The following is an 18,363-nucleotide window of genomic DNA, read 5'->3' on the forward strand; positions in this document are numbered from 1 at the left end:
AGATAGAGTGAAGATAGAATTCTGTGTATCAAGACTGAATACATGGGAGCAGTTGTAATTTGTTTCTAATGCAAATGTCTGAATAAACTGTAATGTAACATTTTCTACCTTGACTGTAGTACTTGGCAGTAGTTGTGATGTCCTCCAAATTACAAGCAATAGGAAAGAATTACCTGTTATAGAATGTTCTCTCTGGCTTCACATATACAGGGCAGTACTTTTGTTGACTCTGATTTTCATCCCTGCCATTGAAGATTTCTCTTCTCATCACTTTGCCCAGTTAGAATAAAGGAGAAGATAATCCTGGTAGTCCGTTAAGCATTTCCTTTTGTAGGTGATAATTACATTTGTGCAGTGGGATGTGGTAATCATGAAGTGAGAACACTAGTTAAGTTCATTGGAGGAGGATGGGATATGATTTTCTATAAAATAGAAGTTAAGAAACAATACGTTCAATTAAACTCAGTGTCATAGTGACTGGGCACAAAAGGAGTCATCCTATTTTAGGCATGGTCTCCATGACTTGATTTTTCTGATTGTGGTACTACAGCAGTGCAAATATTAACATATAGCCTTCTTGGTGAAGTAGTAGTATTATTAGGCAAGGTTTTGCATATGTATGTCCATTACTCATCAACAAAGTAAGTATGATAGCTATCTTCAATGGTATGTTAGAAGAGCATTAGATGATACAATTCTTTATATATGTTTATTTGTTATGTCTTGTCCAATAACCTAAGTTATCTGGAAAATATATAGTTCTACAATATAAAGGCAATGCAGAGGTGCAATTTAAAAAATATAGTAAAAATCCAGCAACCAACCAAACCCTAAAAGTAAGAAAATGTGCAAATAACCTTTATTAGTACTAATTATATATATCATTTCTTTTAAAATGCATACAAGTGTGAGTAATTTTTAAAAATTGTAGCTAAAGAATTACTGATAGTCCTCACTTAGTGACCATTCATTTAATGATGGTTCAAAGTTACGACAGCCTCAGAAAAAGTGCTTTACAACCTGTACTCACAGTTATGACCGTTACAAAGTGTTGTACCATCCCACGTCACATGAGCGCGATTTGTGACTTTTTTCCGATGGTTGTTAAGCAAATCACCATGGTCGTTAAGCAAATTCTGGCAAAAAAGTCCATTGGAGAAGCTGGATTTGTTTAATGACCACATGTTTTGTTTAATGATGTTGTAAAAATGGTCGTAAAATCAGGTCCAGTCATATGATGACTTGCTTAATGACCGCCCCACTTAATGACCAATTTTCTGGTCCCTATTGTGGTTGTTAAGTGAGGACTACTTGTAAATTGCTTTTTGCTCTTACTGTAGGATTTGGCTTTGAATGAAAGTTGTACACAATGCTAATCTGTAGTTCACAATCATATACATAAGCTTTGAACTTTTGCATTTCCCTTCCCCTCTGTTATGATCCTCAGCAATTTTTCATAAAGTTTTGCTTCCAGTTTCAATTTAACTATGGTTTATCATTAATGTTTAAAACTGGAACAATGGTTACATAACTATAATTTAGGAAAACAAGCCAGAATCATAAAGTCTGAAGTTAGCTTGTTTATCTAAATTATAATTAAAACTAGTCAAAAATTGTTCAGAGAGGTGAAATGGATAAAACTGATTAGTTAAAAATAAATCCTTGTGGATGTTACACTGATGCAGAATGAATTCAAAAGCTGAAGGCTTGTTCCTATAATGTTAAGACATAATGCATTACAATATGCCAGACCAAAACCTGCATAAGTATTATAAATATATCTGTGTGCTATTCAAATGCGTAGGGTTGTTTATTTTATAAATAATTATAGGGAACAATGCTATATATTATCATCTAGGTGACAAACAGCATGTTTGGTGCTTCAAGAAAGAAGTTTGTAGAGGGGGTCGACAGTGACTACCATGATGAAAATATGTACTACAGCCAGTCTTCGATGTTCCCACATCGATCAGAAAAAGATGTAAGCTTTTTGTGCATTTTATCCTAACCCTATAGGCTTAATGGGAATAGGTTTTTGTAATGTTATACAGATACTTAAAATATGTATTATTATTACTTTTACTATAGTTAATTGCTCTTCCTCTTAAAAGAGTGTTGTATGCAAAATAGTAAAAGTGTAGCATGGTTGTATTACTGGTGATACTGTGTTCTCAGTCGCTGGATAACTTCCCTCAGTGACATTGTATAGATACAAGGAGGAAGGGGGAATGGAGTTTGGTGGGATCTTGGAGCCCAATTACTCTTGGGCCAAATACTCTCCAGTTGTGGTCCTACAAATAGGAATGCAAACAACATCTCCCCTTCCTGTCCTGCAGTGCCACTTTAGCAAGTCACAATTGCCAATAATGCAAAATTCTACTAAGATATCTAAGGTCATCTAAAGCTAGCACTTGTATTGTCTCCCTGTAAAATTCATCAGTTCAGGTATCTGAGGATGCAGCATTAAAACATCCTTAATTACCTGAACTGATGAATTCAGGCCTGAAGCCAAACTGAAATGATAATAGGCTTTCTCTGAGTGCATTTGTAGCTGGCTGGCCATCATCCTGTCTATTACCTTGCTCAAGAAAGTGATATTTATAACTGGATAGTAATTGTTCACATCCTGAGTGTCCAGGAAACCCCAAGGACAGAACAAACTGCAGCCTCTTCCATAGCAGTGGGCATGTAATGAACATAATTCAATTAAATAATAAGGCATTATACTCCTTGTTTTAACTTAAAAGTCCCTTCCTGTCAAATCATATCAGTGTTGCTGACAAGGTCAAAAGAACAAATATCCACAAACTTATTTTTTTTAAAGAACTAATATGGCCACCTATCTCTCACAGTGATCCTAGGTAGCTCACAGCAACCAGTTTTACTGTCTCATATGACAGTAATTGAAACTCTGACCACTCTTTCTTTATAGTTTTAATAGCTCTGGCCTTAAGTGTGGCATCTAATTTGGAAGTAGTGCAAATAAATTTACCCTCATAGTAAATAAGTTACAGTAGTGGTCAGTTGGGCATACTGCTGGATTAGTCTTGAGCAGCCTACTCATCAGTCATGAAAGGTCTGCTGGACAGTTAACTGAGGATTCAGTTGCAAAGGAGAAGTAAGCCCGTTTGTCACTTCCACCACTTCAACTTTACAGGGATGAAATGCTTTTGAACATATGCCCAATTTCATTTGTTACAAAATATACACTGCCTGTGCTTTAGCCATTTACCAGCTTGTTTTTCTCCCTGAGCTGATCAGAAAACCAGAGAAATGTTGAGGCTTATTTTGCTCTCTGTAGCCAGGCCATGGCCTTGACCAAATCACCAGCCATATTACTTGGAACATCTCAGAGAGTATTCAGGACTTCCTTTTAAGTTTAGGCCATATTAACTGGACCTTTGATCTGGTCAACTGAAATGTCACTCAAGAATGATCTGTCCATGCAGTGGAGTGACTTTTACTCTGTGATCACCAGTTTATTCTTTATTTGCTGACCCCAATGCACCCATGGGTTCATGGTGCATTGACAGGTGCTACCTCCCTCAGCATCCAGAGATTAGATAATATTATTCTGGAACAGTTTTCAAGGTAGAGAGGTACTGGTAAGAAGACGTGTCACACTTTGCAAATGGGTCCAAAGAAGTATTTCATACCTCATTGAACCGCCCAGAGTTGCTCTGCAGTGAGATAGGTGGTGACAGATTTGAAATATAAATAAATAAATATAAATAAATTTGTCTGCTCACTCTAATGAACTGGCTTATTAAAGCCTATGCATTTTTTTCAGCCTGAAAAAAAGACATAGCTGCTTTAATTAGCAGCAGAGATCACTTCTTCTGAATCATTTCAGCAGCATGCAGCGCCTCAGGAGTTCACTGCTAAGACAAAAGCTCTGCATGTGGCTCTCTTTATCCTCCCACTTATTATAACAGAATAGATAATATTCAGCTTTATTTAAATTTATACAAGTGGTTGCAACAATTTTCATAACTAATATATTGATAGTTGTTCAATCTTTCTGCATTAAATTAATAAAATTAATTTTAATAGAGGGTTTCATGCTTGTCTTTAAAGAGTTCAATATTTTAGAACATCTGTATTTTATCTTTGACTAATTTTTTTATATTTGATTTTCCAATTTAGATGCTGGCATCACCATCAACATCAGGTCAGCTGTCTCAGTTTGGGGCAAGTTTATATGGGCAACAAAGTAAGAAATCTATTTTTTATAATAGGCCAATGGTTGTGTGTGTGTGTAAGTTATCTTAAATTTAACCTCATTTGATGTAGCCTTTTTTGTATTGATACAATTTTTAGAGCTGTTCAAAGCATTCAAAAAAGATGCAGTCTTTGGGGGAGGCCCTGCACAGCTGCTTTGAAAGTTGTCTTCGGTTATCTGCACATGTGTGTGCATATTCAGCTGTTTTGCTTTGTCAGCAGAAGTGTTCTTGTGTGTGGACATGCAGACAACTGGGAACAGCTTTCAGAGCAGATGTGAAAGTTTTCCAAAAACTGCTAGTACTTTTGTGCTTTGAAGACAGGTGCTTTACTTACGTTAGCATGCTTTGCAAAACACCTCTTTTAAATGCTTTGCACAGCCTTAACAATTTCAGCATAACCACATCTTAAAAATATGATGTAAACTTTTTTCCTGTAATGTGCTTGCAAGCAATTGTTTCAGTTGAGAGCATTCAAAATGAACAATTCATAAATAGAGCTTTTTCATTGTGGTACTTCTACAGAGCATTCAGCTGTTCATATTAGGTTCCTGTCACTTAAGTTATTAAAGAATAAATAATAATACGACTGGAAATATATTTTAGACCCCATCTAACTTGCTATATAACACTGAGGTTTTCAGTTTATGCCAAAGTCAGTATTTCACAAAAGCTTTTAGCCACCTTATATCTGGCAATGTTTTTTTTTCCTTCTATTTATTAATAAATAGCAAACTTTTATTAGTAGTTAAAAAGGGAATATCCATGAATCATATTTTAGGAAGAGCAACATCCTCTTGGATTTGAGATCAATAACATCAGTACCTAGGGTATTATTTTGCAGGCCCCTTCATTATAATAGAATGGGCCAGAAATGTTTCCAGTTCCAGGTAAAATTTAAACTGCCCCCAAATGACTCTTGCTTTTATCTAAGACTTTCTGTGAACATTATCAAGTCTGCAACTATCCTAGATCGCTCCCATATTGATCCGTGAGACTGAAGCTTTTCTTCATTAGAGCTGAAGTGACATAACTAAAATGGCTCTATTTCTATGATTTTTACACTGAAGTTCTCAACTAGGGTGCCTTAGGAATCCTTACCATTCCAAAATGCCAATCAAGTTGACCCCTCAGAATGCTTTGTTTTTCTTGTTCATGATCACGTGTAGGAGAGCATGGTAATATATTTTTCTCTCAGACCTGTGAACTGCATGCAAGACTGGCAGAGAATAGAAAGTCTGGTCAGATCATTCAGTGGGAAATTATGGTTTTGGCATATAAAGTGATAGCTGCAAGAATTTTCCACAACAAAGAATAATCACATCCCTAGCAGCTGTACTTAACATCCTAAGCTGTTGGGGAGCTGAAATCCCAGACACACATGAATGAATTTGTCCCTGTAGACAGCAATGTTGGCAGTACTCCCTGCTCATTTAGGGAGATGGCAACATGCATGACGTTTAGTCCTTCATATAGCAAACAAAAGGCAAGTATGTTTTAAAGCAGCATTGCATTATACCAAATAACTAGTATTTATTTATATTTATATACTGTATGTGTGTGTGTGTGTGTGTGTATGTATGCACACACACACACACACACACATATATATATATATATAAAATTTCAAGACAAATGGTGATATCTTTAGTCCCTGTCCACCTCAGAATATAATAATATTTCATCTTACTCATCCTTTGTTTTATGCTGGTTGTATCGGTATAAATGTTATATAAGCTTAATCAAGTCTTATCTTAAGTAGTAGTTTATTAGTTGACTTGAAATAGAGCATAAAAAGTCATTCTCTTTTTAGATTGTTTATTCTGCATAAGCCTGTCTCTGAAATATGTTTTAGAAGCCCAGCTCTAAATTCTTTGTCCTGTAACCAAACAATTACTTATATTAAAATGAGCAATATATTAGATGCTTCTCTTTACTACTGTCTGTAATATTTTCATGTGACTGTCTTTCTTGCACTCATGTGGGTGCACACAAATGGATATAACTATACATATTTCATATATTTAATACTTTTCTTCACAAATAAAATCCTGACAGCGGTATATTTTTAAATATTAAAAAAAACAATTTATATATTTCTGTAATTTTTTATTAGTGTGAATAGTTTGATTTGTTACATACATCAAATGCAGTTTTGGACCACAAATGTGCATTGCCTTGTCTGTTCTTTTCTTGTCTTCAGAAAGCAAGCTATGTGATACATAAGCTATTAAATCTCAGATCCCTCCAGGATATCTTCAGTTGGCCTTTGTAATTTGAGGCTTTGAAGCATAGATTGCATCAAACCTAAATGCTTAGATTCGTGACAAAAACGCAGTGCTGTCCTACTCATGTTTACTCAGCAAAACATAGGAGAAGAAAAATTCCACATCTGTTTCCCTTTCTCTTCCTTTCTTCTCATCTTATAACTCCCATTGCGTTCCCCATTCCAGAAGCTCCCTGAAGAGTTATTTTAAGGGGGAAATAGAAGAAACCATTATGCCAGCAGTATCCATTCCACTTGCAGATGGACACCATTGGATTAAATAATAGTACATAAATAATACATTTGATGCAAGCCTACTGTCATTGTTTAGTAAGTTGGCACAGGATTTCAGCTGTGGCTACTTACAGGAGACTAGTGTAAGTGGCATACTGTATGTACCAATAAATATTGGAAATGAAAACTTGTGATGTATCCTGCAAAATATCCTGATCTTTAATAACTAACAGTTTGTTTAAACTGTATGAAGCAGGTTATTGACTAAGGGACTTAGGGTATTCCTCCAAACATAGAAACTATTTATCTTGAGTTTATTCATTTTAAAAAAATATGTTTGATTCTCAGTGTTTCTGGGAAAAAAAAAACTAAACTACATATTCATAATTCTCCCACTTGAAAGGCCTTTTAAGTACATTTTTAATAAAAAATAAAGTTTGGAAATTGGAAACAGTGAACTTAAATCTGTTTTCATAAATGGATGATCTACTGTGTCTAAACTTTCCTTTGATATTTGTTAAGATATCATTTTTGACTGTTAAAGGAAACATTTTCATGAAATAGATAAGATTGTCCCTTAATTCTTTCCATTCCCGTTCTTCTGAATGTTTTTCAATAGGTGCACTAGGCCTTCCAATGAGGGGAATGAGCAACAATACCCCTCAGTTAAATCGCAGCTTATCACAAGGCACTCAGTTACCAAGCCACGTAACGCCAACAACAGGGGTACCAACAATGTCACTTCACACGCCTCCATCTCCGAGCAGGTATTTATTGGTAATGAGTACTTCTCCAGGACATTCTCCAATATACTGCTTTATTTCCTTAAAATTAGTTTGCGTTCTAGATCTTTTTTGAAGAGATAAACCAAGTGTTAGCTTTCTGGGTTGCTACTTGCGCTTGTGAAGGCGTAGGGCCAAAACCTCTAATGCAATTGATCCTACTACAGAAAATGTTTACATTCTGTTGAGGTAGATAGGTGGATGCCTTTTAGGAAAATCATGCAGCATTGATAACAGAGTTGCTTGATGAGTGAGGCACCATGTAAATTTAATAAATAAAATGTAAACTTTTTATATAGCTGATGAAAGTGCTATTCTAGCATTACAACTGATGTTCTTGATTCTTCAGCATTTCCAAATTTAAGTGGCAAAGGTAATGTTGTGCATTAGCCTAGGGGTTCTCAAACTTTCTCAGATTTCATTGGCTCTAGCAGTTCCCAAACAGCACCCTGGGGCCCGACAGTGAATGCACTAATAGTTCCATTTATTAAGTAGTAAAATATCCTGTGGCACCCCTATGAGTTTGCTGTGGTGTCCTGGGGCCCCATAGCGCACAGTCTGGGAACCATGGCATTAGCCTGATAAGCCCAGACTAATTTTTCCAAGTCAGTATAGAGCTTTCATGGAACATAAGAAACTTGAGTATTAATATTGTTTTTTAAATAACTGACTCTTAATTGGATTGGGAAGACCTGAATGTGAAATGTTTAAAATCACTACCAATCAAGGTTGATAGGGATGAAAAAGATGGACCGCTGGTGGTCTTTATTATTAAACAACTCTTTTCATGCATGTATAAAATGTCCACCTGGAAGCAATTGGCTTGGACAAGGTGAAAATAATGATATGCTGATGTATTCATTATTGTTGGATCATCTTTTTCAGGGGTATATTGCCTATGAATCCTAGGAATATGATGAACCACTCCCAGGTTGGTCAGGGCATTGGAATTCCCAGCAGGACAAACAGCATGAGCAGTTCAGGTTTAGGCAGTCCTAATCGAAGTTCACCCAGCATAATCTGTATGCCAAAGCAACAACCCTCTCGACAACCTTTTACTGTGAACAGGTAAGATAAATTCAGGGTGGTATATATCCCATGTTATATGAGGGGCCCTCAGTCACACAAAGAGCTTCCCTTTCCTTTTCACCACTTTCCATTCCTATGCATGCTGCAGGTCTGATCCAGAAGCAGAGCATATTTCAGGTTGTACAGCAGGGAGGTAAATTCTGTTTTGCTACGGTTGTTTCATCATTGGGATGATATGAGTAGTTAATATGTTAATATGGTGATACTCTGAGCTAAATAACATATTTGAATTTTATCTAGGATAAGAAGTTGAGGTAGACAGCTTGTGAAAAACTTGCCTGTTTGAAAATATCATTGTTTTTGTAGCTTTAAAAATTAAGAGCTCTAAAAAATTATTAGTTAAAATATGGTTATGCCATTTTTAAAAAAAATTACATTGGGATAAGCAAGATCTCATCATTTGGCTTTATCAAGGAATAGATCTGGAGGTAATATCTACATAGAAAACAGTAGATATGCACAGCAGTCAATACAGCTTTAGTGCAATAGGCTTGTATTCCAATGAGCAGGTATAGGCAATAGGTCATTTAACAGTCCAAATAATACACTTACAGATCAGTCCAATGTAGCAGCAGTGAAAAACAGTAATTCATCTCCAATCATCCCCCAACAACATTGTCCAAGGAGCAGCCTACTAATATATGCAGGCTAGCCAATTTCCACCGTCTTGGCTACAGTCCAGTCCACCCTTCTTCACCTGGGATGTGTTACTGCTCTAATGACACGCTCCTTAAAGGAACCTTATTCATAATTATCTTAACAGGCTTTGACTAAATTGTAATGACTCTGCTATTCCAAAGGTGCATTTGGCATATGTAACATGTAGCTAGTGGAACTAATATACTTAATTTCTTATGTAAACTCCTCATGGCTTACAAACTAATCATCCTTCCAAAGTTCTTTGCTATATCATATGTGACTTCTGAAGCCTGTTTTGGATTAGATTCTCTATTTCATTACATTTTTCCAATCCAAGCTTAAGAGATTGTGGGGGAAAAAAAGGCAAATATTAAATAAGAGTTCGTGGTCTTCTTCTTTCAGATCCCTTGAGTGAAAGGCAGGTCTTTCCCCCCATTATATTAACCCAAAGTATCAGTCTTTGTTACTTGTTGACTGAAAATAGCAGTTATTATATCTGTTTAGGAAAATATTTGTATCAAATACAGTGTTTCTAAGGAACAGGTAGATGGTATTAGAATGTTATTTGAATATTTACTGCTGTTTCTAATACTTTTATCCTATGTCACTAATCAGTTGTGAACTTACCAATTGGAAATCCATTTCCAATTAATGTAATAAAACTAATATTTGTATTGCATCTGATCTGTTACGGACAACAGGTTATTAAGAATGCTGTTATATCCATGGCTAAGGTCTTTTCACAAGAATAGGTGGTACAAGTAAACTCAGTGGGGTTTACTTGTACCACCTTGGATTGTTTTCTATACAAAAAAGAAATGGCTAAATGGAAGAAATAAACAGTTGGTGACAAAGTAGAAATAGCTTTATGCTTATGAGTTATCTCTGAGATCTGATATTAAGGCGGTATCTTCATTGTTTGTAAACCACATAAAGATTTGTTTGATGCATACTCTTATAACTTCCTGAAGAGGTTTTGGACTTCTTTGTTTTTTAAAGGCTTGTGGGGCTGATCATGCTTTACATACCTTCAGAGCTGCACTTCACATTCGATTCTGTTTTGTAAGTTTTCATTTTCAGCAGTGTCAGCCCAACATTTTTCATGATTACAATTTGTTTCAAGCAGTGGCCTTGGAATACACACATTGTTAAATCTTAGATGCTTTGTATCCAATTCAGTTTGTATTTCTTTGCATCTTTTGGTGCATTAAACATAATAATGTGCAGCTATGTTCTGCTAAGAGGTGGAGGGTTTTATAATCCCTGGGTAACATTTATGGGCTGAATCCTCCATTGGGCTCCTACCTGTATTTGAAAGATAGTCATTAAGAGTTCATAGATGGGTTGTCAGTCTAAATTCTTTCCAATTTAGAAAACAGGATCTAATTTCCAATTGGAGTCAATAACTCACTTCCTATTTTAGCCAGTGTTTATTCACAAATGAGAGGCAACTGCTTCCAACCACCTTTTTTTGCTAGTTGGTTCTATTATCATGCCAAGCTGTTCTTTTCTGTTATGTTTAAACTGATTCACTGGGGAGGAGTGAACATATAAAAACCAATCAATATCAGTGACATGCTGGTTGTGTATAATTTTTTTCCTTTCATCTCATGCAGGTCAAAATAAGGTGATATATATATTTTAAGTTTCTTTCCCCTTCTCTGTTTTTGTTTATATTAGCATGTCTGGATTTGGAATGAACAGGAATCAGGCATTTGGAATGAATAACTCTTTATCAAGTAATATTTTTAATGGAACAGGTAAGCCTATTTTAAATCCTCACTCTTTAGAGTTTTATTTGGAAGCTTATTTTGTGTGTATTTTTATGTTCCTATCCCAGTTATAGTATTTGTATAGATATTCATAGTCTTGAGTAGACTTCATTTTCATAAGTGAAGGAAATGATTCTGCCAATTTCTCCATAGCCCCTTGTGTCCTTTGCAGCCTCATGTGACTTCACAGGAAAGGGAAATGGTCAAAGCTGTCTCCCTTGTTTATGCCAGTGCATCTCTCAGCTGAACTGAATTATTAGGGTTTAAAATGTATTTTAGAATGATAAAAAAATTATTTTCTATTTACAAAGTTATTTTATAAATAATAACTCGAGTAATGACATTGGTGCAACAGTGCTTTGTAAATTAATAAATCAATTTTGATTATGGACCAAATCCACTAATCCATATGTTGTCATAGCTGTTCAGTATCTGTGGAAAACTGAGAGAAGCAGAATGTCACAGTGCTAGAATTCCAGGCTTGCTCTGTTTATTTAGAAGATATATATATAGCTGCCCAACTCATGTGATAATGACACTGGGCAGTGTACGTTAATAAAACCAAAGGAAAATTCAAATTACAATTAAAATCAACAATATAAGCAAGAACATAGTTTCTCCCTATTCCCAGCCAGTAGATATTCTCACACTAATCAGGAACAGGGAAGCCTATGCTGTAAATCTTGTAGGTTTTGGATCACAGCTATGTTTTGTTTTTCATAGAATCATAAAATTGGAAAGGATTATTGAGGTCATTTATTCCTACATTCTGCTCAGTGCAGGATCTGCTAAAGCCTTTTGGACAGATGCCTATCCTAGCTCCAGCGATGAGGAACATACTTCTTGGGGCAGCTATTCCACTGGTTCATAGTTATTACTGTCAGGAAATTCCTCTTAATATTTAATCTGAATCTCCTTTCCTGTAAATTCAAGTCATTGATTCTGATCCTGTTCTATGGGATAACAGAGAACAAGTCTGTTTCCTCTTTACATGTCAACTGTTCAGAAATCTGAAGACTATTATTATATACTTCAGTCTTCTCTTCTGCAGGCTAAACATGCCCAGTTCCTTTAACTGTTCCTCATAGGGCTTGGTCCTTTCACCATCTTAGTAACTGTCCTCTGAACACACTCCCACGTATCTTTTTTTTTTTAACTGATGCCCAGAACTGGGCCAAGACAAAATACAGTAGAGTGAGACAATTACTTCCCATGATCTGGACTGCATGCTCCTGTTAATACATTCCAAAATAGCATTTACCTTTTCAGCAACACTTCATCACACAGCTGGCTCATATAAATGTGATCTATTAGGTCCTTTTCACATGTACTCTCCCATCTTATACTTTTGTGCTTTTCATATTTTCTTCTCAGATGCAAGTTTTTACATTTCTTCCTGTTAAATTTCATCCTGTTCATTTCTGACCCAGTGTTCAAACCTGTTGAGATCTTCTCTTTCTCTTCTGAAGTATTAGCCACTCCTCCTAGTTTTGTGTTTTCTAAAATTTTGATCATCATTCCCTCAATTTCATCAAGGTCATTATTAAAAATGTTGAAAAGCACATGGTCCAGCACAGAGCCCATTTGATACTATTCTCAATCTAATGTGGAATAATTTATGAGTATTCCCTGAGTGCTGCCATTCAGTCAACTATGAATCCTTCTCAGTTGTATCATCTACTCTATATTTTACCATTTTATTCATGATGATACCATGAAAGGTTTTGTTGCATGCTTTGCTGAGGTCAAGATATATTATGTCTATAGCGTTCCCTCAGTTTGTTAAGCTAATAACTGTCAAAGAAGGAGATAAGGCTAGTTTGGCTGACTTGTTTGTTATGAACCCGTGCTCATAACAAGCTCTTATTAATTGTTACATTTCTATCCAAGTGTTCATAATGATGCTGTTTTACAAGCCACACCTTGCCAGTTCTCTAGGATTTCTCAAATATTACAGTTTTATTTCTTTTAGTATCCTAGTATGTAAATCACTTTGGAGATTTGAATTCATTGAAATTAGCTGTATTCTTTTACCTTCTTTCCTGTCATGAGCAGCAGTTTTCTCCTTTTACTTGTGGCAAAATGATGGCCAGTGAAGGCCTTCATTTCCCTTCTGAAAGAAGACACATGTAAAATAGAACAGCTAAGATGTTCTGCCTTCTCTCCACCACCCATCACCAATTTACCTCTTTCTGCTCCTAGCAGATCTAACTTTGTCTTTCCTTTTGTTTCTGATGTACACCTCACCCCCCAAAAGGCCTTTTTGTTGTTTGAAGTATTTCTTTGCAAGCCTCAGCTCATTCTGCACTTTAGCCTTTTTGACACGTTCCCTACAGTTTCTGGTGACTGCCTTGTATCCTTCCTTGGTGCCATTCCTTCCACTTTGTATCCATGTCCCTTTTCTTTTCAGCATTTAGAAAGCTATAAATGTATCCACATGCTCTCTTAAGATGTCTCCAGTTTTTCCTTCTGGTAGGAATTGTTTGTGATTGTGCCTTCGGTACCTTGTTTAGTAGGATTTCCCATTCTTTCCAGACACTTTTCTCCTCAGGATTTCAAGCCTGATCCCTCCTACCTTCCGTCTGAATTCAAGAAATCCAGTATCCAAGTCTGACTCTTCTCTATTCCTCCTCCCCTTGATATCATGAACTCAAGGATAACATGGCCATTTTCTCTCAAGGTTCCTGTCACCTTCACTTCTTCAATTCCTCCCTGTTGGTAAGGATTAGGTCTGGGATATCAGACCCCTTTGTTCTTTCTTCCATCTTCTGACAATTGAAGTTGGCAGCAAGATAGGACAGGGATTTCTTGGACCTCTGACTCTTGGCATAGATAGTTTTCCAGCAGATATAAGTATAGTTGAAGTCTCCCATTTTCACTATCATGTGCATCTTTTCTTGGGGTTTACCTGCTTACACAGAACGCATAATATTTATCTTTTAAACTTGTTTCTTTTAGAGGGGTTAAACCACGACTTACTCTTTCTTTAGGATTTTTGTTTTCTCTCCTCCCTCCCTTGTCTTCTTTCTCCCAAGCTACAGGTATAGTAACTTGGAAGAAATGGAATATAATTATTATTAAGGTGCTACAGAATTATTTATTTATGATATGTATGCATGGTTCTCCAAATACATTATTGTAAATTTATAAACTTGAAAACAATATGTATTTTCTTTTAGATGGCAGTGAAAATGTTACAGGACTGGATCTTTCAGATTTTCCAGCACTAGCAGACAGAAATAGAAGGGAAGGAAGTGGGAACCCAACTCCATTAATAAACCCTCTAGCTGGAAGGGCACCCTATGGTGAGTGTGAATCATATAAATCTGGTATCTTTGTAGCATTGATCACATGACACCTTTGGAATTAAAAACAGCAGCTCTTGCTGAACTTGCCATTTGGCCTAGTGTTATTATTATTAAGCTTCTCTTTTGCCTGAGAAATGAAGGTTCCTAAAAGAAAATTATCTGTAGTCTTTTTAGCTGCCACCCAATGCCTGTTTGCTGATAGTAAACCTCATAGAATTGAATGTAATTTTGAATAGACACGTGTAAGATGGTGAGGGTTTGTTTTTAGTGCCTTTAATTCTTTTGCCTTTACTCACAGTTTTCTTTAGCCCATTTATTTATTTGATTCATGTGGTTTGCCCATCTCACATACATGACTCTGGGCAGCGCACTTTAAAATAAATAAAAATACATAAATTTCTAAAATAAACCAAAAATAAAACACACAGCTGCTGGAGAATCATGAAAAAGCCCTCAACGCAGCCAGGACATGGGCTTTATCACACACCTGGGGTTCAGGCTTGAGCACAGAACCAGGTCTAGGGCCTTACAAAAGGCCAGCAGCGTGGGTGCCAACTTAATCTCAGGAGGGATGATGTTCCAGAGGGCAGGTACCACAACAGAAAAGGATATTCTTCAGGGTCCTGCCAGCCAACACTCCTTGGCTGATGGTGCCCGCAGAATGGCTCTCCTGTTGGAATGAGTAGGACACACTGGGTGACCTTGGGCCAGTCACTCTCTCTCAGCCCTAGGAAGGAGGCAATGGCAAGCTACTTCTGAAATCTTGCTAGGAGAACTGCAGGGATTTGTCTAGGCAGTCAACAGGAGTTAACACTGGTGACTCAAAAGCACAAAACAAACAAACAAAACCAGCACCTTGAATTGCACCTGGGAGCAAACTGGTAACCAATGCAGCTCACAGAGCAGTGGTGTCACATGTGCGGAATAACTGATATGCCATTAACTGCTGCATTTTGTGCTGCTGCATTTTGCACCCAGCTGAAGCTTCTGAATGTTCTTCAAGACAGCCCCATGTAGAGCATGTTTCAGTAGTCCAAACAGGAGGTTATGTCAGGCCCAGCACAAGAACAACAATGAAACAGTCCAGTTGAGTATAGTTCCTTTATTTGCTTACACCTTGTAGACAGAATCTTGCCAAACTAAATCTATACTACAGCAACTAGTGGAAATACCCTGGGAGATTCTAGGGAGTGGCTACCCTGAACCTCTTACTCTTCCCATGCTCCCCCTGTGGACTGTGTTGTCTTTTGTCTCCTTTCCCCTGCTGGAATGTACCCCCTCCTTCCTGATAGCCTTGATCTCCCACATCACTTTCCTCCTCATAGATACATTCCATCACAGGTCACAAGGGCATTCCCAAACCAAACATTAAAGTTTAATTTAAGAAATAAGATTTCTGAAAATTCAATATAATTAATAAATGTTAAGATGTGATTTGACTATTCTAGAATATCTAAAATGAACTGGAAGCTTTGCAGACAACATTGTTTATGAAAATCTTTAAAAACGCAAGGAGCTAAATATTTAAAACTAGCACTTTCCAGCCTCCAGTCCAGATACGTTGAACTATAACAGTTCTAGTTGTCCTTGTTATCATGGCATGGCCATATTGATTATTGGTGATGAAAGTAGGAGCCCAGGACACTTGGATAGATGAAGATGCTGTTGTAAAGAATATGAAATGTTGAAAGGTAAATATAAATAATTTTGGTCCTCCTGCTCAAGGAACAACAACAAAAAGCAAAGACTTAGAATCAAGAACATTCTCATTGCAGAATGAGAAAAGATTCCTTCACACAATCCTCTGAATTTACAAAATTCAGCATGAGTGGAGTGGGACTGATACAGACATTTTGTCCAGTTCTGCCTTGTATATCTCTTGTACATGCTCAAGATCCCTTTGGTCTCAGATACACTTAGTCTTAGCAGTTCAACCATATATTTTCTTCTCCCAGTTTTATGCCTTCATTTAGTTACTGTAAATCATTAGTATAGCTTGAAATATTACAAATTATTTGAATATATTGCAGTAATGTAACAAATGTAGCAAAACCATTTGGAAAAATAATTAACTGGTAATGGTTCTTAAAAACTAATTTGCACTTAAATATTAATTGCATATTTTTCTTTAGAAATAATGTTCTGTTAGCTCCATCGTTAAAGCTTATAACAATAATAATCTTTTTGACTTTTTAAAGAAATCAAATATTGAATAGTCAATACACTCATCTAAATTCACTATTGTTTTTATAGACAGAAGGTCTGAAATGGATATTTCACTTTTTCTATATTTATTTGTTAAAGTAGAAACATTTGCTAGTGGAAATTTTAACCATCTAATTGTATATTTTTATTTATTCAATTTCTGTCTCTTTAATCTGCAAATATTCTCAGGCTCTTCAACATGAAAATTAAAATCCAGTAATGATAAATTAATACAATATAGTGAAATAAAATTAAAATGAAAACTGTTACAATTCAAATAATTTAACATGGTGCATTTATTTCCAATATAGTTGGGATGGTAACAAAACCAGCAAATGAGCAAACCCAGGACTTTTCAATACACAATGAAGATTTTCCAGCATTACCAGGCTCCAACTACAAAGATCCAACATCGACTAATGATGACAGTAAACCTGTAAGTTTGCCTTCATTTAAAGAGAGAACAATTCACATTCATACACGCGCGTGCACACGCACACACATGCATACAGTATAATTCATCTTTAAGAAGGCAATTAAATCATGTGTGTATTTGTATTTATGAATTTATATTACATCATTCATTGTGAAAAATATAAGGGTAATTTCCAGCATAGAAACCAACAAAGCAAACTAGTCCTTCTCCCTCATCCGTGTCAAATTACAGAAGTAGTGAGCAAACCAATTTTGCTAGGTTGGGAACAACATTCTTCAAATGCAATGCTATGTTTGATAAGGTAAATTGTCCAATTGCCATTTGCTTCATTTCTGGTTAAAGGGAAGCATTCAGAGAGGAATGCCTTAGAACAGCCGTGCTCAAAGTGTGATCTAGGGACCCCTGGGAGTCCCCAAGACTCTTTCAGGAGTCTGCAAAGTCAAATAAATAATTATTTTAACATTTCTCAGTTTTAAGTTCTAATACAATACATATTGATAGTATAACCCACATAAACCAAAGGTTTTTGGGGTCCTCAATCATATTTAAGAATCTAAAGGGGTTCTGAGGCTAAAATATTTGAGAACCATTGCCTTAGAACATAGTGTCTGTCTGTCTGTCAGACTCTCTCTCTCTCTCCAAGTACCAAAAGTCAGAACAGTCTCAATGTTGTATTAATTTTTTTTTTCAGAGAAAATGTCACTGTAGTTAGAAATGTTGAAAGGTCATGCATCAAACAAATAAAGAAGTGTTTAGAAGAAAATGGCAATCAGTGTGAACATTTAATGTAATTTATATAATGAATTGTCTATCAGGCCTGAGTTTTGTACACCTTGTATATTGGCATATCTGCCTTAGCAATACAAGGTAATACAAAAGCAATACAAAATACTCATGGCTCTGCATAGAACCTAGATTATGAACCTATACCTCAAATGGCTGTACACCATCTCCCTGAACAGAACTTTTATATTGGCAGGACTGAGGTTTAATTTATTGTCATTAAGACCATTAGTGATCCCAGACAATGGTTTTATCTGTTGCCTCACCCAAATTTTATGTAATGGAGAAACTTTGTTATCATCAATGTATTGATCCATGGATGATCTCACTTCACAAGTTTATATAAATATGAGAGATGAGAGAAACCCCTACAGGATGCTATTTTATAAACATCAGATAACTAAATTAGCTGATCAGATATTTCTTCCAATTTTTTATACTGATTTTTTTCTCTAAACCTATTAACAGAATTTGAATACATCAGGCAAAACATCTTCTAGTGCAGATGGTCCAAAATTTCCTGGAGATAAAAGTTCAACAACGCAAAACAATAACCAGCAGAAAAAGGGGATTCAGGTGTTACCTGATGGTATGTTTGCTAAGCCTCCTGATTTTTATTAATGTTTCAG

General features: G+C 36.1%; 1 protein-coding gene across 5 annotated transcripts in view; it reads left to right on the top strand.

The window, feature by feature from the left end:
• The window catches only part of CNOT2 (CCR4-NOT transcription complex subunit 2), a 66,564-nt gene that overhangs the window by 30,879 nt on the left and 17,322 nt on the right, over positions 1 to 18,363 (top strand). For all 5 annotated transcript variants that reach the window (XM_007438695.4, XM_007438693.4, XM_025173503.2 and 2 more), the window contains 8 exons: positions 1,859 to 1,981; positions 4,147 to 4,213; positions 7,340 to 7,487; positions 8,388 to 8,570; positions 10,911 to 10,990; positions 14,182 to 14,307; positions 16,827 to 16,951; positions 18,203 to 18,323. In XM_007438695.4, coding sequence (XP_007438757.1) covers positions 1,871 to 1,981; positions 4,147 to 4,213; positions 7,340 to 7,487; positions 8,388 to 8,570; positions 10,911 to 10,990; positions 14,182 to 14,307; positions 16,827 to 16,951; positions 18,203 to 18,323 — 961 coding nt within the window. In that variant the 5' untranslated portion in view covers positions 1,859 to 1,870. The remainder of the gene's footprint in view (positions 1 to 1,858; positions 1,982 to 4,146; positions 4,214 to 7,339; positions 7,488 to 8,387; positions 8,571 to 10,910; positions 10,991 to 14,181; positions 14,308 to 16,826; positions 16,952 to 18,202; positions 18,324 to 18,363) is intronic.

This window comes from Python bivittatus, unplaced genomic scaffold (genome assembly GCF_059951505.1).
Source record: "Python bivittatus isolate LINGU-HERP-01145 unplaced genomic scaffold, Pbiv_v1 ctg000330_np1212, whole genome shotgun sequence".
Taxonomy (NCBI): Eukaryota; Metazoa; Chordata; class Lepidosauria; order Squamata; family Pythonidae; genus Python; species Python bivittatus.